Raw genomic sequence first — 27,414 nt, 5'->3', positions numbered from 1 at the left:
GAGAGAGAGAGAGAAGGCCCGAGGCTATTATCTCCACTCTGTGTCATTGTCGACTTCAGCAATGGCATTCACTGGGAATGTATGCCTTTGTTTGGCATGACCTTAGCTCAACCGCTATCCTCACTAGCGCACATTTGCACTTCAGGGCCCAGCAGGCGGTGTCGGGTCAGGGGTGTAAGAATGAAGGCGGGGCGGCATCCGCAAAGGCTTTTTTATAAGGAAATGAGATCCGCGGATCGCAGTGCGCGAGTCCTCACACGTCCCACCGCGAGAATTTGGGCATGGGCGGCTGTTTTTGTTTTGCTTGCTGTTGTTGCACTTTGGTTTTTGGTGACGGTACGCGAGGGGAGATGTGTTAATTGGCACCTTGCTCGCTCGCTGTACTTCCTCTCCCCACCTGATGCTCATTGCTCATCTGTGGATTTGTCAGTTGAACCTCATGCTCCTCATAGTGCAGTGTCAGAGCCGCCACGTGTTGCCACAGCTGTTAGACCAAGACACCCCCCCCCCCATCCACACACATTTTTCAGAGAGGGCTACAGTAAAACGGTCAACCTATATGGCTAATAATTCGACTTTAAATCAACCTCACACCCACCTCGACACTTCCAACCCCCCTATGGTTTATGTAATCTAATATTAAACTTAAATGGTAACAAAAAAAAATAAAGTTGATAATGTAAAATATTTTGTGCATATTGTTAAAATGATCTGAGCTGAACATGGAGGGAAAACAATGCAGAGGAGGAAAGGTGCCTGGGTGCAACCTTCGACCCTCTTGTCAAGTCACATTTTGAACAGAGATCTCCTTTGCTACAAATAAATAAACTCAATGCTATGACCTTTTTTTTCATTATCTTTGTCTTCCATTTATAAGATGGTGAATAATACAATACAATACATATTTATTTAAACAATACTTTGTAATAATAAAAATAAGGACAGTAGACATGGCAGCTCACTTTCACGTTCCAGGATTGACATCACCAAAAGGCACATTAACCCACCAGGATTGTACCTTTGGCTACAATGTGAGGTGGGAATCTGGTTAAAGGAAGCCATTTTAATCTATAAAGAAAAACTTTAATGTAGTTACTAAGCAGATGTTTCGTTGTCCTCTTGTGCCGCGGGAGGCGCTTCAGTCACTTTCATTTCTGAACACAGCCTATAATCAGCGGCTCGTGCTTCAACTTTTCCCGGTGCGTATGTGTGTGTGTGTGTGTGTGTGTGTGTGTGTGTGTGTGTGTGTTCCATCACTCTGAACAAATGGATGAATGATTTTTTTTTTAGATAATGGGCCACTAAAGTGCTCTATCATTTGTTGGGCGGCCGCTGAGTCAGCTAAAAAACAAAAACACTCGGCGCTCCCCTGGGAATCCCCGAGAGGAAGAAGTCTTTCTCTCCATGCCCCTCCCCCCTGGTGGCGTCATGTGACTCATCATTCCTCAGTTGGCGGCGGAGATCCTTCACCTTTTGTGCAGGCCGCAAGCTGGGAAAGGGGGCTCAATGCGACCGGCGCTGAGGGACGGCTCTAGGGGCGGGAAGCCATTCAATCCGCACTCTTTTGTTGGTTTTTTTAAAGGCCTACTCATTATCTGAGTTTTAAATGGTTTATTTAGGATGCTTGTCAAAGTCAGGGACTGTCAGCTCGCTTTAACGTCGGCTCACTTTTCCTCGAGGTCTACTCAAACGAAGACCCAAATACAGCGTTTGAAGTATTTCAGTCTACCATAATCTCCTTATATGATAAACATTTTCCATTAACTAAAGTCTCCAAACAGTATAAAGACCCAAGTAAGCCATGGATAACGAAAGGCATAGAAAATGCACGTAAAAAGAAAAACAATTTATATAAATTGTTTTTAAAATTGAGAACTGAAGAAGCAGAAAAAAATATAAGAGCTATAAAAATAAACTAGTAAATATTATAAGAACCAGTAAAAGAGATCATTATCATGCACTATTAGAGCAGAATAAAAGTAACACACAAGAAATATGGAAAATACTTAATCAAGTAATCAGAAATAGTCCTAAAAAAATGGATTATCCAGAGTATTTTATCAAAGGCAAAAATACTATTCTGGAAAAAACTGCAGAAATAGCAACTGAATTTAATGAGTATTTTGTCAACATCGGCAGTAACCTAGCAAAACAAATTCCTGATCCAACAAACTTGTTTGAAATAGATAGATACGTAGAAAAAAACTCCTCCACGATGTACCGTACTGCTGTAAAACAAGAAGAAGTATCAAATATTATAAAAACTTTTAAAAATAAAAAGTCAACTGATTGCTTTAATATTGATATGACAATAATAAAGCAGATTATAGAATATGTAGTGCGACCTTTCACGCACATATGCAACCTGTCATTCAAAGCTGGTATCTTTCCATCAAAAATGAAAATTGCTAAAGTTATTCCAATCTATAAAAGTGGAGAAAGACATCTGTTTACAATTTATAGACCAATATCACTACTACCACAATTTTCAAAAATATTAGAAAAACTATTTTCTCGCAGACTTGATATACAAAAGCATGCACTGTTAAGTGAGAATCAATATGGCTTCAGGGAAAAACGGACCACCTCAATGGCAGTTATGGAGTTTGTGGAAGCAATAGCCACTAATATAGACAACAAAGAATTTACTGTTGGGGTTTTCCTAGATCTAAAAAAAGCTTTTGACACAATAGATCACAGTATATTATTGAAAAAACTAGAAAGATATGGCATTAGCGGTGTAGCTTATAAATGGATAAAAAGTTATTTAGAAAACAGATATCAGTACGTGCAACTCAACAATAAAAAAACGAATCAACTGAAAATCACTCATGGAGTTCCTCAGGGGTCAGTGCTTGGTCCAAAACTATTCATCTTATATATAAATGATATCTGCAAGGTCTCAAAACAATTTAAATGTGTCCTATTTGCTGATGATACAACTTTCTACTGTTCTGGAATAAATCTGAAACAGCTCCTGACAACCGTAGAAAACGAATTAAACAAATTAAAAAACTAGTTCGACAGAAATAAATTGTCACTTAACCTGAGTTAATTGTTTTTGGCACAAGACCAATCAAACACCAAGCTAAAATTATGGTCAACTCAATTGAGATAGAAAGAGCGTATGAAACCAAGTTTCTCGGATTAGTAATAGACTCAAAACTATGTTGGAAGCCACATATCGATAACGTAAAAAGAAAAATAGCCAAAACCTCTACAAAACCAAGGAAGTGCTAAATAAGAGATCTTTGTACACATTATACACTTCATTATTATTACCATATATGACCTACTGTGTGGAAATATGGGGAAATGCCTGCAAAACAAACACACTCCCTATTCTAAAACTACAAAAAAAAGCAATTCGAATTATTAATAGATCAAAATATACGGAACCCACAAATCCACTATTTATCAAATTAAATACGATGACATTTTATGACCTGGTTGACTTTAAAATCGCCCAATTAATGTACAAAGCACACAATAACCTGCTCTGCCAAAACATTCAAAAGTTTTTCGAAATTCGAGAAAGCAGCTATGATTTAAGAGGTACCAACTTATTCAAAAAACTCAAAACAAGAACAAACATCAAGCAAAGAAGTGTATCTATCAAAGGTGTTAATCTGTGGAATAATCTCGAAACGGACCTGAAAATGAGTAAATCGCTTGCTGAGTTCAAAAACAAATTCAAAAAAATAGTACAAACAACCTACATCAATCAGAGTTAAAATGATAAATTCAAAACATTAAATATAATGATAAATCAGAACTAAGTTGATAAATAGAGAAAGGTATATAAATATCCATTATGAATACAAGAGAAAATTGACACAAGAGTGTCAGGGTGTGGAAGTATATAATCCCGATACAAACCAAAAGTTGTAAAAATATCACGGTTAAGGGTAAAGTATGAGCCTTAATGGAGACTTCTTTCTTCTTACTTTTTTCTTTTCTGATTGATATAAAAATGATTTATTAGATACAATCACATAACGGGGTAGGACTAGATAAGTTTTTTACTTCTTCCTACTCCCTTGAACATAATAACTGTGTTGAATGAAGACTGATTTCTTTCTTTTTACTATTTTATCTACCTTAGTTTCTGTCAAATTATTACTGTATATGTTTTATGTTCAATGAACAACAACAATACAATACAATACTCTGTGATACTGTATATCCACTTGTTATTAGCACAAAAACGCCACAGTCCAGACACTCTTTCACAGTCCAACCAAAGCCCGATGTTTGGACAACTGTGGCGGTTTAAAAAAAAAAAAAACAAGCGTGTGAAAGCCTCCCTAATGGAGGCAGCCATTGGCTGGCGTGGCATTTACAGCTGTTCCCCCTCACGCTGACTTTGCCCCTCGTATAACCATTGGAGGCGAGGTGCGAAGAACTGCGGACAACTTGATTAAAACAACTGTTTGAGCGCGTCTGCGGTAATGAACTGGAACATGGGGGCTAACGGCATTTACTGTACACAATCCGGGATGCATTCAGTTCTATCAAAGATTCTTGTCATTGGCTGATGTGTACGGGTAAATATTGGCACAAAGCTATAAACTGTGCATCCCCGCCATCCGGAATTTCTGTTTACCCGACAAATTCTTGGCTCGGCTCATTAGCGGACAGGAAAAGCGCACACAAAGAGGCCTTTTAGTGTTCAAAAGTGGTCCAAAATACTGCACAATGGGAACTTTGCAACACTACTCTCAACAGGGTCACTACAAAGTGCATTTGGTGACCTCAGAATCAGTCAGTCATCTTGAGACCGGAGCACGATAACACAACTTTTCAAGGTCAAGAGTGAAGTAAACGTGGCCAACCATCTTTTGAGTCATACTTCGAGCGAAAAAGATTTCAAGCATACGTTTGTTCGGTTCATTTATTTGTTTATTTTTACGTAAACCACCCAGATTCATAGTTAGACCCATAGCAACGTGCTTCACAAAAATGCTTTGGTTCGGCAATCTCCGGCGAGTGATGTCATTTACTGAATGCCAGTCATTCGTTGTAATGTTGATTTTCCCGTAAACTGCTCTTTGCAATTGTTATTGAGTTATTCGGAGCTGTGTGGCGATACACTGCTCACATTGAGGCAAACGGTTGAGATGCTAAAATAAAATAAAAAAATAGGGCATGTAAATGGACATTGGAACGATACGCAAAGCGAATTACTTTCACGCTGGTTTCGACGAGCATTTTTGTTACAAGCACTTCGAAGACCTCTGTTTTCCAACTGGATTTGCATAAAAGATAAGTGTGATAATCAATGAAGAACTCAATGATTTACAATAACGCTATTGTTTATGAAAATATTTGATTCAAAGTGTAAAACATGGGCAGCACGATGGGCGACTGGTTAGCACGTCGGCCTCACAGGGCAGAGGTGCAGGGTTCGATTCTGTCTCTGGCCTTCCTGTGTGAAGTTTGTTCTCCCCGTGCCTGCGTGGCTTTTCTCCGGGTACTCCGGTTTCTTCCCACATTCAGAAAAAAACATGCATGGCAGGCTGATTGAACACTCCAAATTGTCCCTAGATGTGAGTGTGAGCGTGAATGGTTGTTCGTCTCTGGGTGCCCTGTGATTGGCTGGCAACCGGTTCAGGGTGTGGCCCGCCACCTACCTGATAGCAGCTGTGATAGGCTCCAGCACGCCCGCGGCCCTAGTGAGGATAAGTGCATTAGAAAATGATGGATGGATAGATGGTATTGTACATGTACATGGATGTAATCCTGTACGAAAATATTTCAAACTATATGAGTGCATGGAAGGAATCATCGTTCATGGTTTGCAACTAACACAGCACATATGATGTGCAGAGCGGCCGACAACGCAACAGTACTACTTAGCAATGACAATGTCGGACACCAACACACTATAACGTGTGCTCTCAGTGTTAGTGGGAATACGTGGACCAAGTGGGTAATTCCAGCATGCAAAATTAACAGCACGGCACAGCATCAAATTGCAAACAACAACGCTAGGCTAATAGCTAATAGCCGAAATAGCTTACCATTCATCCAATCCCGATGTCCGGTCGTTCGGTCACATTTTCCGCATCCTGAGCATCTGGCTCGTACATGTATGGTCCAATATAAATCTTGCCAACAACCTCCTCTTCCTCCAACTCTTCAAACTTTCCTAATCGATTTCTGACTGGCGTTGTACACTTTGCAGAGTGAGCCCCACTCTTGTTGTCTTTTAATTATATCACACTTTCGGGTTTGTCGTTCGTCAGGATCTCACTTTGGGAAAACGATTATTTTGTCGAATTGAAGTAATAGAAATGACTTTTTTCATGCTTTATGAAATGTATTTTGTTTAGTTACTTGTGACATAAAAATATTTCATTTGGGATTTTCTAAAATTACTTCTCAGTTGACATTTAAAACCAGAATAATGGTAAATCTTCGAAAATGTGTTTCTTTCATTTTAGACCTTCTTTGCGCATGTCCCACACACTCCTCAGCTAACTAGAGTATATATCATCAAGGGGCAAATTATGCAAAATGTTTTTTTAACATGATATTACCCTCCACAAAAGTGATTCGATGAAAATTTTAAATGATGTACATTCTATTTTCTGAATAATATTTCACATATGCCCCAGAAATCGCTGTCCACCCTGTCATGTAACTGCCCCTTTAAAAAACGTCCAACCAGTTTTAGAGACATTACCTCCTGCTTTTTTCTTAATGGAGGCTGAAACAAAAGATGAACTGAGACAGCAGGGGTTCACTGTGATGAAAATCAGACATGTAAGAGGAATGCATCTATAAAGGGGGACAAATAAGAATGCTGGGCCTAGGCGGAGGTCTACCGAGTGCCACTGAATTGTATAATCCTGAAACAAGCAGTATTTGCGGGTGAAACCTGCATGTCATTGGTGAGGGCTATTTCCTGGACATGGCGAGATAACGGCACCAAATCCCTCATTCTGCCATCAACATCCGCCTGTCGCTCGTTTCTGTGTATTTATTTTGCAGAGGATGACTCACTGGTATTTATAGCAGTAGAGTGAAAGTCCCCCCCCCCTCCCACACCCCACCCAGCCCCCTCCAAAATCCTAACCCCTGTATGTTTGACGTGGGGGTCAATCCTGGCCGCTGTGACAAAATTCTGCCTGACATTCTGGCCTGCCGGCAGATTCAACTGCACCTACCCCTGACTCTCCACCCCACCCCCACACGAAATAAAATGTTAAAGTGTTTCGATCCAAAGTCAATCCCCCCCCCCCCCCCCACTCCCAATGCCGCGCTCTTTAATTCACCAAACTTGACACAGTGGCCTACGCCAGCGTGCTGGGTGGTCACGCGTGGCAGACCACAGGAAGGTGAAGGACCCCCCCCCCCCCATCCTTCCCCTCTTTTAACCATCTTTATTTCCATTAAGACACCCCCCCCCCCCTTCAATGCCTTAGCAGAGCATCTGTCACCACAGGAGATCAGATGAATGCATTCTCCTCCTCCTCCTTGGCAAATGGCACAGGCAGGACAGAGGAGGGCACCTCGGGGGAGTAGGGTGGGGGGAGGGGTCTATCTGTGTTTGTTTGCATGCAAGAGAGAGAGAGAAGAGAGAGAGAGAGAGAGAGAGAGAGAGAAAGGAAGATTCCTACTGCCTGCCTGACTGACTGACTGTGTGTGTGTCATGAGACGACACACAGCTCCTCCACATGCCTGCCTGGACTTTCCACAAGGATTTACTTCCAATGGACTAACACTTCCGAGGAGCAGTTTTTGGGGGATTTCTTCGGCACACGTTGAGATTTCGGAAGCCTCAAAAAGTCATGCAAGGTAGAGCAAACTATTGTGAATAGCTCTAATGAGAGAGGCTTTTAGCGCCTCATCGAGAGGACGTGGTGAGATGTTAGTCCTTTTTCTCTCCCCCCTCCACCTTCCCATCCCCCCCCCCCCCCCCCCTCTGCTTTTCTGATGTTAACAGCAGCCTCTTTCCTGCATGACAATGAACACTCCTGATGCTTATCCAGCTTTATTTAATATGCGTGTGACGTCTTATCCAGGGCCAATGTTGCAACGAGCAGAGTCCAACGGTGCAGTGAAGCTCCCCCTTTTTATTTCTTACTTTATTTTGTTCATATCAAAAATGGGAAAGTGTGCCGGTTTGGATGGGAAAGCAGGCTGCAATTCAACTTAAGTGAGCAACCTCCATGCTCCTGTTTGATGCAATTATAAGGGAGAAAGAAAAAGAGGACTGCGTGTGTGCAAAAAGAAAAGCATTCATGCAAAGTGTTTGTATTGAAACATTAGCTTGAGGTTAACGATGGCAGATTTTTTTTTTTATGTCACACATGCATCAGTCTTAAAACCCTTCAATCAATTTCCCATCTCACCTAACTTCCAATAGCATTTCATACATTTAGGATGAGAAACCTGTAGTTGAAGAAATTCTTAGTCTTGGTTGTGCAAATTTAAATGAAGTTAGCGATTATTCTGTTTTAGTCTAAATATGTTTCTTATTTTATATTTTTAAATCCAGATACATATTTTCATTCATTTGCAACTCAGCTCAAAACAGCCAAACATTTTATGGATTATAAATTATTTTATTTTTATAAAATTATTTAATTTTTTTCATCAAAAAATGTTTTCCTTTGTCAAAATTAAAAAATGTTTGTATTCTATATTCTTATGAATATTTAAATTATTTTATAACCAGGCTCATCACAAATCTCATTTTCGGCAGACAATTTTTGATTCTATTTATTCTCACTCATTCATTTCAATCCGAACTTACCATATATCAGAGTCCTGTTTCGCAAAATATTTGTGAGCATGTTATTATTTTTCAGAGATTTAAAATTATGCCTGTCGCTAAGATGCATTTTGAAATCTTTTAAAATTTTTAATGATGATGATGAAGATGATAACTATGATGACTATCAACTTAAAACCAGGCTTATCACTAAAATATTATCGTTGTCGTTATCATCATCATCATCATTATCTTAAAATCTAACTTTTCAAATCTAAATATGTTTACTTCATTATTTGTTTATTGTATTTATTACGACTTGTATGAGTTTAAAACCATATACAATATATTTTTCATTATTTATGTCTTTTTCACTTATTCATTATTTCCATGAATAAGCAAAGTGGCTTATAAGAATTAAAAAAAAAATCAAATGTATGTTATATCTTAACAATTGATTTTGTAAATATTTCAAAATAGTATTGATTATTTCTGTGGCTTTCGAACCAAACAGCATGAATGAATCAAATGTTTGCTTACTTTATTTTGGGTGAATGACTCATACGTAAATAATAAGTAGACAAATAAGTGAATTACATAAGTATGTGTTTTACATCAAAATATTCTTTTAAATAGAGATTGAACACACAGTTCCCTGCATTTCATTTAACATACAGGTGCATGATACCAAGTGTTACCCTGATGAAACTCAATAAAGGGACAATGTTCAGTTTGAAAGGAAAAGGAAAAGTCGACTCTACGGCGGAAGGATCGTGGTCCTGACTTGAACTGGAATGAAGACTATTTGGTCGGTGGGCCCATTTACGCCACAGCATTCCTGCTGCGCTCCTAAGTACAGTTCGTCCTGGGGTCATGACTGGAAAAACTGGACGTCTTTAGGCGCTTCGGGCAAGATTTTTGGGGGCTTTTGTTCCGATTTTATGGCCCCGTCATCTCTTTGGAGCTATCTCCACGCGGCTTGTCGGATAACAGTCTGAACAGGTCCGCACGTACGTTGCGCTGGCGTAGCTTGAACTTGCAGCCACTTGGTTAGACACAAGATCAAGTGAGGACATAAGAAGAAGGAGAAGAATGTGACCACAGAGGAGCTTCCTGGCTGACACATTGACTTGATTGGCTGTATCAAAGCCAGCTAATCATTGACAAAGACAAGCTCCCGTGCAAAACGTGTACACTTGAAGGACTTGGACCCCGCTTTGGTGATGACGGGGTCAATCGGGACAGTGTAGGAGGACTGGGGGGACTTTGCTTTGTGTTATGTCACAGGCTGAGTGGTTAAACAATACTGCGGCAAGGGGTCAAAGTAGCAGCATAGGTTGATTATGTGCAGCCAACGCAAACTAAAACATTCCCGTCATGTGGAAATAGCCCAGAGGCGGGCTGAGGTAGCGCACAGCAGTTCCTTTCGACTCTCCGATCACGGTCGAGGTGTTCGCAAGTGTTCTCTCTCCTTGCTGGACCACCATTCCAAAACAATGATCATGAAAATCCGCATGGAAAATCATCTCTAATGGGTGCAGAGTAGGGCTGAACGCTTCTGAAAAACAATCTCGTTGGAACATTTTTTTTTTCTTTGATAATGCGATTGCGTGGCTTACGTTTAAATAAAGAGAGTTCATTTATGCACTTAGAGTTCTTAAGTCGCTGAACTCTTTGAGTTACAGGCTTCTACACGTTTTCACTGACAACCACATTTTATATGAAGGAATTTGTCATTAAGGGAGGAAAAAAATCGTACATGGCCTGTATGAAAAAGTGATAGCCCCCTAAAGCTAATATCTGGTTGGGCCACTCTCATCGGCAACAAACTAAATCAAGCGCTTTCTATAATTACTAATGAGTCTTTCACATTTCTGTGGAGATACAGTATGTTGACCCACTTTTCCTTCCACAATTGCTTCCATTCTGCAACACTCTAGGGCAGGGGTAAGCAATTCCAGTCGTGGAGGCCCGCGATCCTGCGTGCATCCTCCTTCTCTCCCTGTTGCAACACACCTGATTCAAATGAACAGTTTCAATATCAGGCTTCCGCAGAGCTTGATGATGATCTGATCATTTCAGTGAGGTGTGTTGCAACAGGGAGAGATGGAAAACATGTAGGACAGCGGCCATCCAGGACTGGAATTGCCCACCCTTGCTCTAGGGATTTTCTAGCATGAACAGCCTTTTAGGCCACAGCATTTCAATCAGATTCAAGTCTGGACTTTGACATGGCCACTCCAAAACCTTCATTTTGTTTTGTTCAAGACAAATGGGCTTCAGCTTGAGGTCACAAACTTAAGGCTAAACATTTTTCCTCTGGGCTTTCTGGTAAAGCGCAGAATTTATGATTCCATCAATCATAGCAAGCTGTCCAGGTCCTGAAGCCGCAAAGCAGTCCCAGACCATCACACGACCACCACCATGTTTGACTTTTTGTATGATTTAGTTTTTTTTGAAATAGTATGTTGCATTTATGCCTGCTGTAATGAGGCATGTACAGTTCGTTCCAAAAAGTTCAACTCTCAATTTGCCAGTCCATAGAATATTCTCCCAAAGGTCTTTGGAATCATTCAAATGTCTTTTGCAAAAGTAAGGTTAGCCTTTATGGTCAGAAGTGGTTTTGGCGGCAGAACTCTGCTATTAATGTCATGTTTTCCCAGTCTCTTCCTCATTGTTGAGTTGTGAACGCTTTCGACATTGTCCAGGATTTCTTTGTGGCCTCCTGATGAGCTGTAGTTGCGGTCTTGGGGTCATTTCTGTGGGCTGGCCACTCCTGGGCAGGTCAACCCCTGTTCCACGCTTTCTCATTGTGTGCATAAAGGCTCACATTCGCTGGAGTCCTAAAGCCTTTGGAATGACATTGTAGCCCTTTCCAGACTGAGAGATGTCAATTACTTTATTTCTCAGCTCTTCTGGAATTGGATCATGACATTTTGTTGCAGCTTTTGGAGACCTTTTGGCTGAGTTGATTCCTTAATTGAAAAGGTCAAGCTTGGCATGGTCAGTGAAAATGAATTTAAAAATGGTAAATTCATGACTTAATAAGGCGGCAAGTAATTTTTCACACAGGGTCATATCGCTTTGAATATCTTTTTTGCCCCTTTAATAAATCAACTCACCATTCAAAAACTGTTTTCTATGTTGACTTGGGTTATCTTATATTTACATTTGTTTGATGATCATGCGGGGAAACTGCAAAAAAACTTGGAGAACTTTAGAAGGGGGCAATTCATTTTTAATGGCGCTGTAATATTGCGACCATAAAGTGTATGTAAATATTAGATAATGGAATCATAGAAAATAAAAATTTTCTTCATTCATTTATCCATGCATCCATGATCCGAGCTGCTTATCCTCACGAGGGTCGCAGGCATGCTGGAGCATATCCCAGCTGTTTTCGGGCAGTAGGTGGGGTACACCTTCAACTGGTTGTTAACCAGTTGAAGGGCACACACAGACAATCCTTTCACCCACAATCACACCTACTGACAATTTAGAGCATTCAATCAACCGACCATGAATGTTTTTGGAATGTACCCAGAGAAAACCCCACGCAGGCACTGTGAGAAACATACAAACTCCACACAGGAAAGCCGAGGCCAGAATCAAACCCCAGACCTAATTTATTTATTTATTTATTTATCCATTTCATTCATTCATTTGTTTGTTTATTTATTTATTTATTCTACTCAAAATGGTATATACTGTATTCTTAGTCCTTTGTCTGTCTCACACTGATGTTAATTACTAACTGTGTAACATAGTTTATGTTTACGTCAGTATTCAACTTTTTTCTCAGCTAATGCACAGTGTGGTCCTCCCTCAGGTGTCAGAGCTGTGAATAAAATGTCTTTACTGAAGCGCTGAGCGGCGGCGACCCAGCATGAAGCCGCGGTGAACAAGTTGCTTCACGCCTGCCAACACTGATCACGTGAGTCGCCGCCTTCTACGACTTCTTCGTCGTCTCCTTCCTCCACCGCCCATGAATGCGAGTCCGTTGTTAAAAGATCACAAGACATCACAACAGCTTGTCCTAAGAAGCACGCCTCGGGGTAACTCAAGCAAAATGGTGACTGGGCCAGAGACCGGAGGAGACTCAGAGCCAAAGCTATTTGCATCCAGCTGCGCAAGGCAACTGTAACAACAGTGAAGGCCATCCACCATGTCCAAACACACACTGAACCTAACAAAGTTGAGAGGCTGCGCTAACTTCACAAGCCTGGGATCACCTAACACTATTCCCCTCCCTCAAGTATTTCACAGAAGGATGACGCAGATGGAATGAAGCGCTAATTTGGCTAACATTTGGAACATGACTCCCTTCACTTTGCGCAAATATTTCTTTCGACGTACAATGCTGTGCAATCATTCCCATGCACAACACATACTTCTCGATGGACAGACTCAGCCATTAGTCATGAATCTCAGTCCAAATTGCGCTCAACTGATTCGAAGAGTTTACATTGAACAACATTGATACATTGGCGTGCTAACTTGGCCACTCCATTTGCTTTGTGCCAGGTTTTGTTAGACAATATTTTAGTTTTTACAATAAATAATGCATAGATGCACAACGCACAGGTGCGTGCTAACTTGGCCAACATTGGGAACCTCACTCGATCTACCTACCACAAATGTGTTGTAGCTTTCAACAGTATCTCACTGTATACAATGGCCAATGCCGATGTATTGACATGATAAGTCTGGCAAGAGAAGGAAGTTCACTCCGTTCCCTGCCCACCGCTCTGTGTTGAAAGTTAAACTGCTGTTGCATTAAACATGAATGATGGCGTGAGATTTCTGTGCAAGCTTCACTGACATAGTCAATGTGATGCCACTCACTTTCCACTTTTCTGCTCTATACATAATTCCAAGGTTGACAATAAACAACATAGATCCATTCATGCGCCAACTTTGACAATCTCGGAATTCTCACACCATTCACCGGTGTGTTTTAGCTTTCAACAGATTTGCAAATTTTCACAGTAAGCCACGTCTATGCATTGACACGCTAGCTTTGCCAGGCTCAAGAACGTCACTCCATCACACCAGTTAGTGCTTTTATGAAACAATTTGAAGCAATGACCTATTTCCACTTATCCACCTTTTACTGATCACTCCATTCATTTTCCACCACTTTATATTGTAGCTATATCACAATATTTTGTTATTTCCTAGTTTACAGTGCTCCTGCACGATTTAGCATTCGCACAAATTGTCAATGGTACCACAACAGAACACGCGCTTCCTGTTTTGATGTCGTCTGCATTCAGTTTTGGCAGGCTACTGATCAGGTTTGAAGTATCTGCTCCCTCTGCCTGTTGCTGCAAAGACCGCCCAATTTTTAATTTTTTTTTTTTTTTTTTTTTAGGTAAATACTGAAACACAGCTCAGTCTTGCATCTATATTAAGTATTTCCGATGAAAACTGTACTGGTAGACATGTTGACTTGCTATATTTGCTAGCCACAGCAAACTCATTCACTTATAAATGCATTGCTGTGCTGACTTGCACAACATAAGCAACCTCACTCGATTCACTTGACACAAATCTGTGTTCTAGCGCTACACAGTTTTGCAATATTTAACAATCGATGCAGATATACGCCAACCATGGGGAACCTCATTCCATTCACTTTCCACAAATGATAAATTTACAGTGTTTCCGTGTGATTGGTTCACCCAATGTTGTCCTTCGGCCAGATCATGGGGAATTCCTATGCCGGGCAGCTGAAATCTGCTCGCTTCGAAGAAGCTCTTCACAATTCCATCGAGGCGTCGCTGCGCTCCAACAGCGGAGACCCGCAGCCCATCTTCACGCAGCTCTACCTTAAGCCCGAGCCCTATCCTGCCAACATGGATGGTCAGTCAACGGCGTACTCTCTCACAGGCAGACATGAGCAGGCGTAATCTGATATAATGATGATAATCCTTTAGCGGATATCAAACCCAAAGTGGAGCTCCACGGCGGTGAGCTGCCCGGCCAGGAGCTCCTGACCCACAGCCACTCGTCCAATGATGCCCAGGAGCTGGAGGAAGAAGACGACTCAGACAGCAACAGCCCCCCGTTACCCTACATGCAGACCCCTGTGCCAGAGGGCTGCTGCACCATGGAAGGTTATAACCCACACCCACAAAGAAGATCACTCTTTCTAACTCTATTTAACTCGGCTATTTTGGAAACAAATGGGCCCTTGATCACTAATACAGTGATACTTCAGGAACAAAATGCTTTATGACGACTAACATGCAAGGTTGCATCTAAAACGAGCAAATATAGTTTCAATCGAAGGGCTTTGTAAGTCAAGACATCATGCACAGCTGTTTATTTCCGTGACTAAAGTAAGAATAATTACCAAAATAACATTCCACTCATAGGATTCTGCCAAGCCGGCAAGGACCTGCGCCTGGTCTCCATGGCGACAGAGTCCATTGATGTCCCCACGGGCTTCGAGCTGGTTGGCGCCAAGTCCCCCAGCGTGGCCGATCACATCCTGGTGTGCGCCGTGGACCGCCGCTTTTTGCCCGATGACAATGGCAAAAATGCACTTTTAGGTCAGTGTGTTGTTCCCTGATTGGACAGCCTGTCGCATCATCTCACTGGTGTAGCTTGGCAGCCATTTTGTGTGTCCCACCACCGACTTCACACTGCCGACGTCTTGTTTTGAGTGTGGGAACAATTTCCTCTGGATTGCAAGCAGGTTTTTCTGGAAACTGCGTGGGCTGCGGCGAGAAGGGCTTCAGGTACTTCACCGAGTTCTCCAACCACATCAATCTGAAGCTATCCACGCAGCCCAAGAAGCAGAAGCACTTAAAGTATTACCTGGTGAAGAACTCTCAGGGTGCTTTGTGCAAAGGACCCCTCATCTGTTGGAAAGGTAGCAAACGCCACAATCCGACAGCGGCCTTTTTTCCATGTCGCAAACGTCTCCTGTCATCTTCTCTCCAGATTCTAAAACGCGGCCTGTCTCCAGTGGGGCGTCCACATCCAAACCCAGCTCGTCGTCTTCGGTCAGCAGCAAAGAAAATGGAGGAACTGGTGGAAACGGATCGTCTCCTTTCTCCCTTTCAGGTGAGCCAAAATGTTGCCTTTACTGGACATGTCATATATATATATATATATAATTTTTTAAAATTTATTAATTTATTTTCTACCCCAATATTGAAGGTCCCAAATATGCTTCCCTTCCATTACTGATGAAAGGTACCAAATATGGTTGCCATTCTGACACAAAGGTACCACATGGTTGCTTTCACAATACATATGGTACAAGATTTGGTTCCACTCCTCATACATACGGTGCCATATACAGTTCCTTTTCTGACACTTATGGTATGAAATATGATCCCCAGGAGACCAAATATGGTTCCTGATACATAGGGTAAAAAATATGGTTCTTTTCCTGATTCTTCGAGGATCATGCATGGTTCCCCATAAGCATGGTACCAAATATGGTACCTTTTTAAAGTATCAAATATTTTTTATACATACCGTACATCTTATGACATACAAGGGAACACATATAGTTTAAGATCCTTGGGATTCCACCTATGGTTCCTGATACATTCAGTATCAAATATGATCATTTCCTAATGCTTAAAGTTTCAAGTATTGTTTGTTTTCTGATGTTTAAGATACCAAATATGGTTCCCTTTAAACAAGGTACTAAATATGTTCCTCATCTTTATGGTACCAAATATTCTTACTATATGGCTCAGGATACATTGAATAATAATATAATAATAATAATACATTTTATTTATAAGCGCCTTTCAAGACACCCAAGGACACTTTACAATAACAAAAAACACAAAACAATACGGGTTGAGCAGCGGCAGCCAAAACGCGCCAGCGTTCACTCAACCCGAAGGTCAGAAAGAAACCATAGGGAAGGAGAGAGGGAGAAAAAAACCCACGCTCGAACTACCCTCATTTTGAGGATAATTTGAGTGAGGCAAAAAAACTCACAAGCATATGACAGTTACAACAGGTCACAAGACATAAACAATGAAGACGGTGAATCAAGGGAATGTATGAGGGAGGGGGTGATGGTGGGGGACTAGCTTAAAATACGGTTCCTGATACAACGCAACTCTGACTCCTTTATTGATACTGTAGACAGGTATAATTTTTGGCACATTTCCTGATATTCAACAATTATCCATCAAGAAATTTCCTCATTTAATTTCATTCCTGATACTTGAGCTACAAAATGTTATAATATTTACGATTCCAATTTTTATTATTATAATTTTTGTTTACATTGCTAGAAAATTATTAATTACGTTAGTAATTTATTGTTGATTGTTGTATATATGATATTTGCTACATGTGCAGCACTTTGCGTACAGCAGTGGTTGTTTTAAAGTGCTTTATAAATGCAGTTGAGTTGAGAAAACATTTGAAAACATTGTCATTGAACAATTCTCAGCACTGAATGATTTTATTTATTATTAATTTATTTATTTACAGGATTTCACACTTTAAGAAGGATTGTATAAGTGCTTAAACATCATACTTAAATCTCAATCACTGGATTTTTTTTTAATGATTTAAAAAAATATTCCCTGGCAATGTAAAACTCAAATTCAAAAAATTCAAAAGCAACTTTAAAAAAACTACAGTAACAAAGTGGGTGGGAAAATCCTCACTGTAAGAAAAAAAATTCGTATCAAATCATTCAATGAAAAATGATTAAAAACGCTTTCTGGCATTTCTGGCAAAAATGCAACTCTTTCATTGACCAATCAGACACCTCCTTTATTAACCCTGCTTTCTTCTTGAATTTCTTTCCCTCCTCCCCACCAGATTCTCCACCCACCAGAATGACACCAGCCTCGTCTGTCTTTTTCGGCAGTTCTGACCTGAGCAGAGAGTGCAGCTTCATCAAACCTCTGGCCTCCACACCAGGAAACAAGACACTTCCGATAGGTGAAGAATGCCAATTGTGCTCTCACGTCATTCCTAGAAAGTCGAGAAAGATTTAGGTTGTCAAAGGTTGCCGAGCTACAGGTTGCTGTTTTTTTTTTTCTCGGTTCATGCGGAAGGCAGATGGAGCCATGGCTGACCATGGAGATTAACACACACACACACATGTGCGGCAATCAATAGCAAAGGAAGGGAAGCCGTAATGACTTGTTCGGTTTGGCTATCCATTATTCACCCCCTTCACAAGGTTGTGTGTTATTGACAGGCAAAATGCGATGGAGGGCATCGATGTTTTGGTCTGTTGTGCATGCGGTGAATATGAGATTACAACGGGTCCTCTTGGTTCACTGGTAATCGATGCTCAAGGATTGAAACGCAGAGGGGTCATTTTAAATATTCATTCATTTTCATATTATTGACCACCAGCTTTAGCTTGTTGCGCCTGCCTCTTTAATTACTATACACACACTGATCGATTATGACAGCTCGAATACAAAAAATGTGCTTGATGATAACTAACTACAGCGACACGCAGTCAAGAACAGACCTCTGCCAAGGCCAAACCATTAAATACAGTTAATTTCAAGTATGTACCTCCTTTATATGCTAACCTCCTGTATGGGCCTGAAAGATGTCATGAAGATTTGTGTATTGCTCGGTTGAATGAAAATGAGTCTTTCCGGAAATGTAAAGAAAAATGAAAAAAAAACATGTCAAATGAATGAAAAAGTACAGTGATTTTACAAATGTGTGAAATATGTCAAAAAAATAAATGAAAATACATAATAGATTGTAATTTCCCCATTGCGGGACAAATAAAGGATATCTTATCTTATCTTATCTTATAACATTGATTGAATGTCTGGGAATTAATGAAAATGTAAATTTAAAAAATCTGAGGTAAAATCCTGTTGGGCAGGGGAAAGATTTATTATTCATTGTTAAAATGACCAATTAAAATGTTCATAAATGCTTTCTGGCAATTAAAACTAATTCAACTGAAATTGAAATGAATGAAGCATTTACTTGAGTTAAACTAGATTAAGAAACATGGGAGGAAAAAAAATCCTGTAAAAAAAAATCTAAATTGTTACTCACTGAGAAGTGTTTAAAGGTAAAGAAATGCTCTCTGGTCAACAATCGGGAAATTTATAAATGAACTTTAAAATAAATTAATGACTTGAAGAAGGTGGGGGTAGGGGAACCATTTCATCAGAAATGTTCAACAAAAATATTGAACAATATTTTCTGGCAATGTAAACAATAGTCAAAACTCATTGGAATGAATGACAAATTACACTCAACACAACTACTAACTAAATTCTGAAGGGACAAAAAGGAAATGGTCAAGAAATATTTTCTGTCAGTGTAAACAAATTGTAAAAAAGTGAAATGAAACATTTTCAATAAAATGTATATCCTGTAAAAACATTGTTTATTTTTTATTTTGTTTTTAAAACAAATAAAATCATAATTCATGGAGAAATGTTCAATTCATGTTCAACTGTGCTTCTTTATGATGTAAACCTGGGGTGTCAAACTCACTTTTGTCACTTTGACCACTTTTGAGTTGCGTCTTCCCTCGGAGGGCCGTTATGATGTTTAATCTTATTATCACATTATTACTTGTAAATTATTGCAAAATCTAAACGTCATTTATTACACATGACAATTTGACATTTCGGTACATTTCTTTAGCAAGGAGCAAGTTGACACATGATTTTCTTTCTGGAGGCCACATAAAATGATCGGATCTGGCCCCGGGCCTTGAGTTTGACACCAGTGACGTAAAGAAAAGGGCAGATGTATTGGATCTCATTTTATTGTGCTGGTTTGGGGCCATCAAAGTATGGTATGCTGTATTAAGAACATATTCCTCGCAATTTTCCAGTTCCCACTGCGCTGAGGGTAAACGGGCCGACAAATGGCCTGGCCGTGGACGGGCGTCCCGCCTTACTCAGCCCGTCCCAGGTCACCTTAGGAGCTCAGGGCCAAGCATATCGAGCCGCCGACTTGGGAGACAGTCCAGGTAGGACTTCCTTCCTCTGTCGCTTGTGTTCCACGTTCAACATGCGACAATTTTGATGGCGTTTTGTTGGGGGGGGGGGGGTTTGTGTGTGTGCGTGTGTGTGTGTGTGTGTGTATGTGTGTGTGTGCGTGTGCGTGTGCGTGTGCGTGTGCGTGTCTCTCAGTGTCATCCGCCATGAACTCTGGCCCTCCCAAGAAGCGCCATCGGAGCTGGCATCCCACTTCAAACGTTCCGGTTACGCCCATGGCCGTCCCCGTGCCGGCCATCCGACCCGCCGTCTGCCCAGCAGGTCAGTTTGGAATATTATCGGGGGGCGGTGGCTTTGCACTAAGACCCATGAATCTGACTCAAAGTCTGTTGTCTGCCTTAGCGGACATGTTTACAGAGGCTTTTTTCTAATAATCTCTCCAAATCTGCTTTGAGGATGACAAAACAACATTATTGACCTTCTGAGGTCGTTTAGGGAGGAGTCACCCTCTTATCTCCATGGAGATAGAAGTACTGGGAAAAAAAAACAAAAATTCTCCCATGTGATTCTGCTCTGATTAAATGTAACTTGCTTGCCAAAATGTCTTTGACCTGAAGAGAATATTAGCTAATCCCTGTGTTTTCATTACCCTGTTTACTATTCAGGTTCTGTTTTAGGCGGGGCTTCTCCTCAGCCCCCGGGGCCGGGCGTCATCCTGCCTCAGCCTGTCATCATCCCAGACAACCTACTCAACTGTGCAGGGGTTCGCCCTGTCATTCTCATTGGTACCAGACTCCTCTTCTTTGTCCTCTCTACTACAAATAAAATCCAGCAAACTGCTTCTGGAATGAATAGAAGACACCCACTCTCCGCCATGTCTGTTGTTTGTCAGCATGTCTCGTTCACACAGCTGTGGCTTGGTTTTCGTCCTTTCACAGTAGAGGCCGCAGTGGATAAAGGCTGTAAAATTAGGTGGTGAAGGTCGATCTTGCTCGCCTAAACAGTAATAAGGCCTCTGACCTCCACCAAGGCCAAACAGCATCACGTTATACACTTGTATATGTATATACTGTATATACACACCTCCTGTATTTGCCTGAATTACCCGCTGCGTTGTTAAGGATATTGTCCAAATTGTTTGTAAGATAAACAGCACCTGCACCAAAATGTGGAGGAATTTCTTCCACTGGTTCAAATTTGAAGAGGTTAATAAAGAAAAGCTGCGGGATTGATCTTTGTTAGCATTTCAGGGTCCTTCATCAAAAAATGACTTTATACAATGCAGGAATGTAATTTCAATTGAACAGATTTCCTCCCCTCTTTGATTGATTGTTACTCTATATTGTTGTCCATCCAGGGCATGGCTCCTTACCTTATTTCTACGGCAATGTGGGGGAAGTGGTGGTGAGCCCCCTGCTGGTGGGTTGCTACAAGAACGTCCAGCTGAGTGAGAAGACTTTGGAGACCCTTGGCCTTAGCAGCAACTGCCAGCAGCTCAGCGTGGAGACCTTGATTCTGCTCACATTACAGTACTTGGCACGTCTAGGTAAGCTGTGAAATCCATGCAACAACAACAACAACGTGACTGGTTAGCACATCCACCTCACAGTGCAGAGGTGCGGGGTTCGATTCTGGTTCCGGCCTTCCTCCTCGTGCCTGCATGAGTTTTCTCCAGGTACTCTGGTTTCTGGTTTGGACCCCCATGTGCCCATGTTAAAATCCGGTTGTCATCTGTCCGCCATGTCGAGACGGTCTGTGCGCGACAGGCGCACAGCATTTAAAGTGAATGAGAGGAGCCATTTTTATTGCGCATGACTGGCTGTGAACATTCCCACCGTGGCACAGACCTCCCTCACTCTGGTCCGTGGGCTTGCACTTGTCTGAGGAATGAGCAACTCCCGGGTCTAACCCGCCTCTGTTCCGCTGCGCACCACACAGGATGTATGGCGTTGATAGAAAAAGAGCACTACGTCTTTAAAAGTGGCTATGAACAAGCTGTAAGGGTCACAAGATCAAATGACCCTTAAGCGATGAACAGAAACATGACTCCAGATAAACAAATACACTAACAGCTGGTGTACATGCCGGTTGTGCAGGTCCAGAGCAAATCCCCCTTCGGGAGGAGCTGGAGCAGATTGTCCTGAAAGCCATGCTCTGCTGTCCCGGTGGTCCCGCCATCTCCCCGTCGCAGCTGCCTTGGCTGGCTCGCTTGGAGGCCAGCGTTTCCGGGGGCGCCGTCCAAGTGGTGTTAACCCATAATTCACTGGGCGAGGGTATTTGTGAGTCTCTGCGCTCCCTCAGCGAGGGTCCCCACCTCCAGCAGTCTCTTCCCACCTACGTGGTCATCATATACTCCTCCAAGATGAGTGGCAACGAGTTCTGCGTGATGGTTTTAGGTATTTTTACAACATTATGAGCATCTCACACTCTGCATCAAATAGTGGCGGGCCATACATTTGGTACCAGGCCACAGTGTGGGCTGCACCTCTTAATACCAGCACTATCATATCACACTCCCATCAATATGACACAAAAAAAGCATCACAGTCAAGCCCAGCATCATCATGGTTCGCAAATGTGCCTATTCACAAATTCTGCGAACAATGTTGAGGTGACGGGAGGCGCTTCATTTCGTCAGGTCGTAGCATCTTTCAAGAGAAAAAAAATGCTTTGCCACCATCTTACAAGCCTTTTTGCGTGAGAGTGAATTACTCGCTTATTTTTGCTGTATGTGGCAGGTTCCTTTCAACCATGAATAGCGGGGCAACATTGTATAACAGCATATAATTGTGCCGCATATACAGTAGATTCTAAAACACTTGAGAAATGTCCAAAATTAAATACATCATACTCACCAAATATTATGTGCAGTTTGCGACACGTTTGGCTGGTCAAACGTGCTCTGACCAACCATTCAGGGATCAGAAAAAATGCTGATGTCATTGGGGCCAACTCGTGAGGCAAATATGAAAAGGGAGCAGTCCCCTTGCGAATGTTTCAGTTACATCGGCCAGCAAAGCTGATTCTGAGGGGACTGAGCAGATGAGATTGACATGGCTCACAACTAAGAGCGCAATGTATTCGCCACAGGAAAGTTCCAAGCACGGGCTTTAGCGGAGGGCATGCTGACCACCAACGAGTTCCTGAAGGAGATCAGCTACGAACTCATCACTGGCAAAGTCAGCGTGTTGGTGTCCCACTTCAAAACCACCTCTCTAGGTAAGCGTTGATTTGACCAAATGTAGCTTGAAAGAGCATGGACAAGTTCTGTACTTTTTTTTTTTTTTTTGCTAATATCATTCTCAAGCACAACATGTTACAAAAGAATGACCTGAAATATTTGCATCTGTCTCCAAAATGAATCCATGAACGATAACAGAGGAAAGTAAACATTAGAACAAAACGTGAGGAAATACTCATAGCATCTGATCATATTAAATGAATGAGTGAACAGTCACTTAAACAGTTTAAGGTGAAGGCAAAATGTAAGGAAATGCTAACTAATGATCTGATGAAATCTTACTGAGATAAAAGTCATGTTACAATTGACAGAGATTTATTGTCAATGTTTTTTTTCTTTTTCTTCTTATTTTATTATTATGTTTTCAATATTCCTCTGTGAAAAAAATAGGGGAGTTGGGATTTTGTCAATTTCATGACATAATTCATTGATGGATCGTCACAATAAGTGGAAGAATATTTGCAGAATATCATAAAAAAAACAGTTTTTTTTACATGCAGCTAGCTAGTTAGCTCCTAACTGACTAACTAACTAATTTACCATGGGTAATAGTAAAATAAGTAAAATGTTTCTTCAAATGGTTTGTGACTCAACTCTGCATCATTATACATGAGCACCGCTGTATGCCGTTTGGCAGTTGCTCATGTTCCCATGCTTGTTTGTGTGTGCGTGCGCGCTCGTGTGTTTCCATGCCAACGGCTTGTGGTGGCAGGGGACAATCTGGACAAGCAGCTGGTGCGGTATCAGCGGCGACGGAAGGGCCAGGTCATCCAGCCCTTCCAGGGCGATGTCACTGACCACATCCACTCGCAGGAGGCCGCCAGCATGTCACCACCTTCGGACAGAGGTGACTCTCGAACCACACCGAAAAAAACGCAACAATGTTTGCGTCAGTATTTGACTTGACAGGAGACAACAATTGCATCATTCAGTTGGCTAAGAGCTCTACAAATACAAATATACATACATGTGTAGAAAGAGAGAAGGAGCGAGAGAGCGAGACACTCCTAGAGCGCTAATCATTGTTGAAAGATGCCCACTCCACATAATGTCAGAATTGTTCTTGTTTCTTTGGGTCAGAAGTGCTCAGCAAGATCTTCCAGATCTTTCCGACGCAGTTGAGTGTGGCGCGCCGCCTCCTCTCGCAGGTCTGCTCCATCGCCGACTCGGGCAGCCAGAACCTGGACTTGGGCCGCTTCTGCAAAGTGGACTTTCTGGTTCTGGTACCGCCTTCTTACATCCTGGTCAACCAGACGGCACAGCGCATCCGACAATCAGGTATGTCCAAAAATATATAAAATACAGTACATGAAAATCATCTTGCAGAAAACGATGCATTCATTTTTTTCCCCCGTAGGCGTCTTGTTAGACTTGGGGATGGAAGAGTCGTGCCCACCCCAGAAGTGCGACAAGTACGTAGTGCGACTGGATACCGATGTGCACGCCAAGATGGAGGCCTTTATGAGGAAAGTCAAACAGAACCCATACACGCTGTTTGTCCTAATCCACGACAACTCTCATGTTGACCTCACCAGGTACCAGACACAATTTTTGAGAAATTATTTTGACTGACTCTCTGGCCTTGGTCTGTTTTTTGATGAAAACAAAAGGAGGAGGAGGGAGAACCTTGAAGTTTGCATATATGTGGGCCAGGTCACTTGAAGTTGTATTTTAGACTCCTCTCCAGGTGCACATGAGAACATCATTGCAAATGCATCAAGGGCGGGCACTGTATGCATACCTCATGAGGATAAAGTGGATCAGATCATGGTTTCAAGTAGCAAGCATTAGGAACGTATGCAGACAGAGATTCATTCATAAAGTAAGAATTGGTCAGGAAGTAGGCTGCTACTATCAAACAAACACAAATTTTCAAGTTTTTGTTCTAAATTCGGCCAAGTACAATTTTCTCCATGACGACTGACGTTTTTAAGAAGTTTGTCTAAATATACAATCATCCTGCTCATTAGCTAGGAAATTAGCTTGTTGGTTTACTAATTTGTAATTTAGCTGGATGATGCTAAAACTAGATGGGAAAATCAAGAGGATATCATGTGGGATGTGTTGTAATTGTGTATCATTCATTTTGACCCAAAAGATGCTAAAAATCATCGGACTTTCTTCTTCCCACTGAACCAGTGCTCTGTCAGGCTCTGTATGCCATGGAGAGCTGCAGGGTCTGGCTGACCGGGTGGTTAACTGCCAGGAGGTCCTGGATGCGGTCAACCTGCTGGTGCTGCAGGTCAGCTGCTTCCCGTACACGCTGCAGACGCACCAGTCCCGCATCAGCATGCACAATGAGGTGCACTGGCCCTCCAATGAAAGCCTGGTGAGTGTCTGCAAAAAAAAAAAAAAAAAAAAAACTCGTTTCTTTCTTGATGGATTAGGATTACATGGGTGGATGCCAACTGCAGCTCTGTGGTAGTCAACCGCGCCTCCTAGTGGGCATTTTATCCCTGTACATGAGACCTCCTGACTGTGAGGCAGACATGCTGAACACAAGTCTGCCAGGTCCAAATGTTCCTAATTTGGATGCAAACGGCTGATTTTTCAAGCCTCGATAGAGTTCTCAAACATTTTGGGTCCAGGGAACACTTCCAAGCGGGATTTTTTTTTTCTCCCAGGACGCCTTCATAATCCTAACGACAATTAATCATAAATGGCATGTGACCTCCTAAATATCACAGGAATTAATAAATTTAGTATTTTGGAGCAGCAGTCCCCAACTCCCAGGCCGTAGGTCATTTAGAACTGGGAGAGAGAATAAAGAATTTGTATTACTTCCGTTTTTTTAATTTTCGAATCTGAAATATGTTTTATTTTGAAAAATTATTGGATTCTCTGTTACATCCGTCTACACTAGTGTGGCACTCTTGACGCAGGTCAAGGCGCACTTCTCGGTCACGTGATAGGTTACCGCTAAAATGAAACCCAGGAGCTAGCAAAATGAGTAAAAAACAAACGTCTCTGGAAAGTTTCATTGGGAAGGGGAAAAGGCCTAGCCAGGAGACAGAAGAGGAGCCTGTGACTTTCAAGAAAAAGAAGGCTACATTTAATAGACAGTATCAGGAGTCCTACTTAAAATTCGGATTTATCTCAACGGGAAATTCCCACGCACCAAGCACACTCTGTGTAATATGTGGCGATGGTGAGTCGTAGTTTTTATGCACTTTGTATTTGCGGTGTATCTTATTTTGAAGGCATGTATCATAGCGAGCAGAGACTGTTGCGGCCAGATAGGACGTTCCCTGTGTCAGGATTCGTGTTTATTATTATGTTTAGAAAATACCACCATTTTCATGCAGTTCATATCATATTATTTTGTTGTATTTATCCATCACACCAGATTCAGGCCGGTCCCTGAAAATATTGTTGGACATTAAACCAGTCCGTGGGGCAAAAAAGGTTGGGGGCCGCTGCTTTGGAGGACAGAAGTCGCCATTTTAAGAAAAGAAAATCCTATTTTTAGAGGAAAAAAAGTTTCAAAATTATGGGATTGGACTTTTTTTTTAGTGCATGGCAAGTTTAGCGTAAATTGCAGTCTGTTAATCGTTTTGGTATTTGCGTAGATAGGCACAGTTAGTGCCGTTGTGGGAGTGAATCCAGTCGACTTGATTCCCAGCCACTCAAAGTGGTTCCTCTCATTCCCTCTCAGTGTTAAATTCAGTGCAGGTGAGACGTGTGGTCTACATGGCAGAAGTATAACAGACTCGCTCTTTGGAGTCCATGCAAGAGATAGGCGTGAGTAAATTACATTAATAAGGAACTGCTTGTGAATCTCCACTTGCAGATGATGTAAAGTGGCCACTTGGAGACCAACTTCCAACCCAGATTCTGTATATGTGTGTGACAACCCCCAACCCCCGCCACACACACACACACACACACACACACACACTCACAAATTGCAATTGTGGACCCCATGCTAGGTCTGTGGACCCATGGGGTCCAGGACCTCCTGTTTGAGAACCTCCATTTTGAAGACATATCTAACTATTGAGCCTTTTTCTGACTTTGATGGGAAAGGGGGAAAAAATGCTTCAAGGAGGCCAAAGGATTAGCATGTGTGTATCTATCTTTAAAGGGCCGGTGTGGAAGGGGCTGAGAGGTTATGTTGTGTGTTTTATCTACCAACAGGGGTCGCTCTCTCCTGGCGAGTTGGCCTACTTTGGCCTCGGTGACTACAGCAGGTCCTTGCAGTGGGGCGTGGCCAGCCCTATTCTGCGCTGTGACGATGCCTTTGAGAAAATGGTCCACACACTTCTGCACAGGTCCAACAGCTTTCGAAATAACTTCAATTAGGGGTCCTCCTAAGTTTTGGCTCCCAAAATTTGACTCTCTGGTCATCCTAAACAAATGACAACATGCATTTCTAAATCCCGTGGGAATTTTTTTTTTCTTAAAATTTCAGCCTACCTATTCATGACCTGATTAATAGAAAAGAACTTAACCAAATTCTATCACATTAAATGTGTGTGTGTGTGTGTTTGAAGAGTATTTGCAAAGACATTTTCATCGCTACT

At 41.7% G+C, this 27,414-nt stretch overlaps 1 protein-coding gene across 2 annotated transcripts in view; it reads left to right on the top strand.

Moving 5' to 3' along the window:
* The first annotated feature begins 7,646 nt into the window (after positions 1-7,646).
* The window catches only part of greb1l (GREB1 like retinoic acid receptor coactivator), a 34,961-nt gene continuing 15,193 nt past the window's right edge, over positions 7,647-27,414 (top strand). The window contains exons 1-19 of one of the 2 annotated variants that reach the window (XM_086128743.1): positions 7,647-7,803; positions 12,552-12,656; positions 14,428-14,587; positions 14,662-14,841; positions 15,103-15,279; positions 15,426-15,602; positions 15,674-15,796; positions 17,534-17,656; positions 19,545-19,682; positions 19,846-19,971; positions 20,316-20,435; positions 21,008-21,196; positions 21,747-22,046; positions 22,741-22,869; positions 23,604-23,738; positions 23,975-24,169; positions 24,249-24,426; positions 25,031-25,220; positions 27,029-27,162. In XM_086128743.1, coding sequence (XP_085984869.1) covers positions 14,431-14,587; positions 14,662-14,841; positions 15,103-15,279; positions 15,426-15,602; positions 15,674-15,796; positions 17,534-17,656; positions 19,545-19,682; positions 19,846-19,971; positions 20,316-20,435; positions 21,008-21,196; positions 21,747-22,046; positions 22,741-22,869; positions 23,604-23,738; positions 23,975-24,169; positions 24,249-24,426; positions 25,031-25,220; positions 27,029-27,162 — 2,771 coding nt within the window. In that variant the 5' untranslated portion in view covers positions 7,647-7,803; positions 12,552-12,656; positions 14,428-14,430. Of the gene's footprint in view, positions 7,804-12,551; positions 12,657-14,427; positions 14,588-14,661; positions 14,842-15,102; positions 15,280-15,425; positions 15,603-15,673; positions 15,797-17,533; positions 17,657-19,544; positions 19,683-19,845; positions 19,972-20,315; positions 20,436-21,007; positions 21,197-21,746; positions 22,047-22,740; positions 22,870-23,603; positions 23,739-23,971; positions 24,170-24,248; positions 24,427-25,030; positions 25,221-27,028; positions 27,163-27,414 lie in introns of both variants that reach the window. The other variant, XM_086128742.1, reaches the window with a different exon arrangement.

The sequence above is a fragment of the Hippocampus guttulatus genome, chromosome 14 (assembly GCF_054856545.1).
Source record: "Hippocampus guttulatus isolate MCC_2025c chromosome 14, RoL_Hgut_1.0, whole genome shotgun sequence".
NCBI lineage: Eukaryota > Metazoa > Chordata > Actinopteri > Syngnathiformes > Syngnathidae > Hippocampus > Hippocampus guttulatus.
Note: the sequence above shows the minus strand (reverse complement) of the source record. Positions and strands in the feature narration are given on the sequence as shown.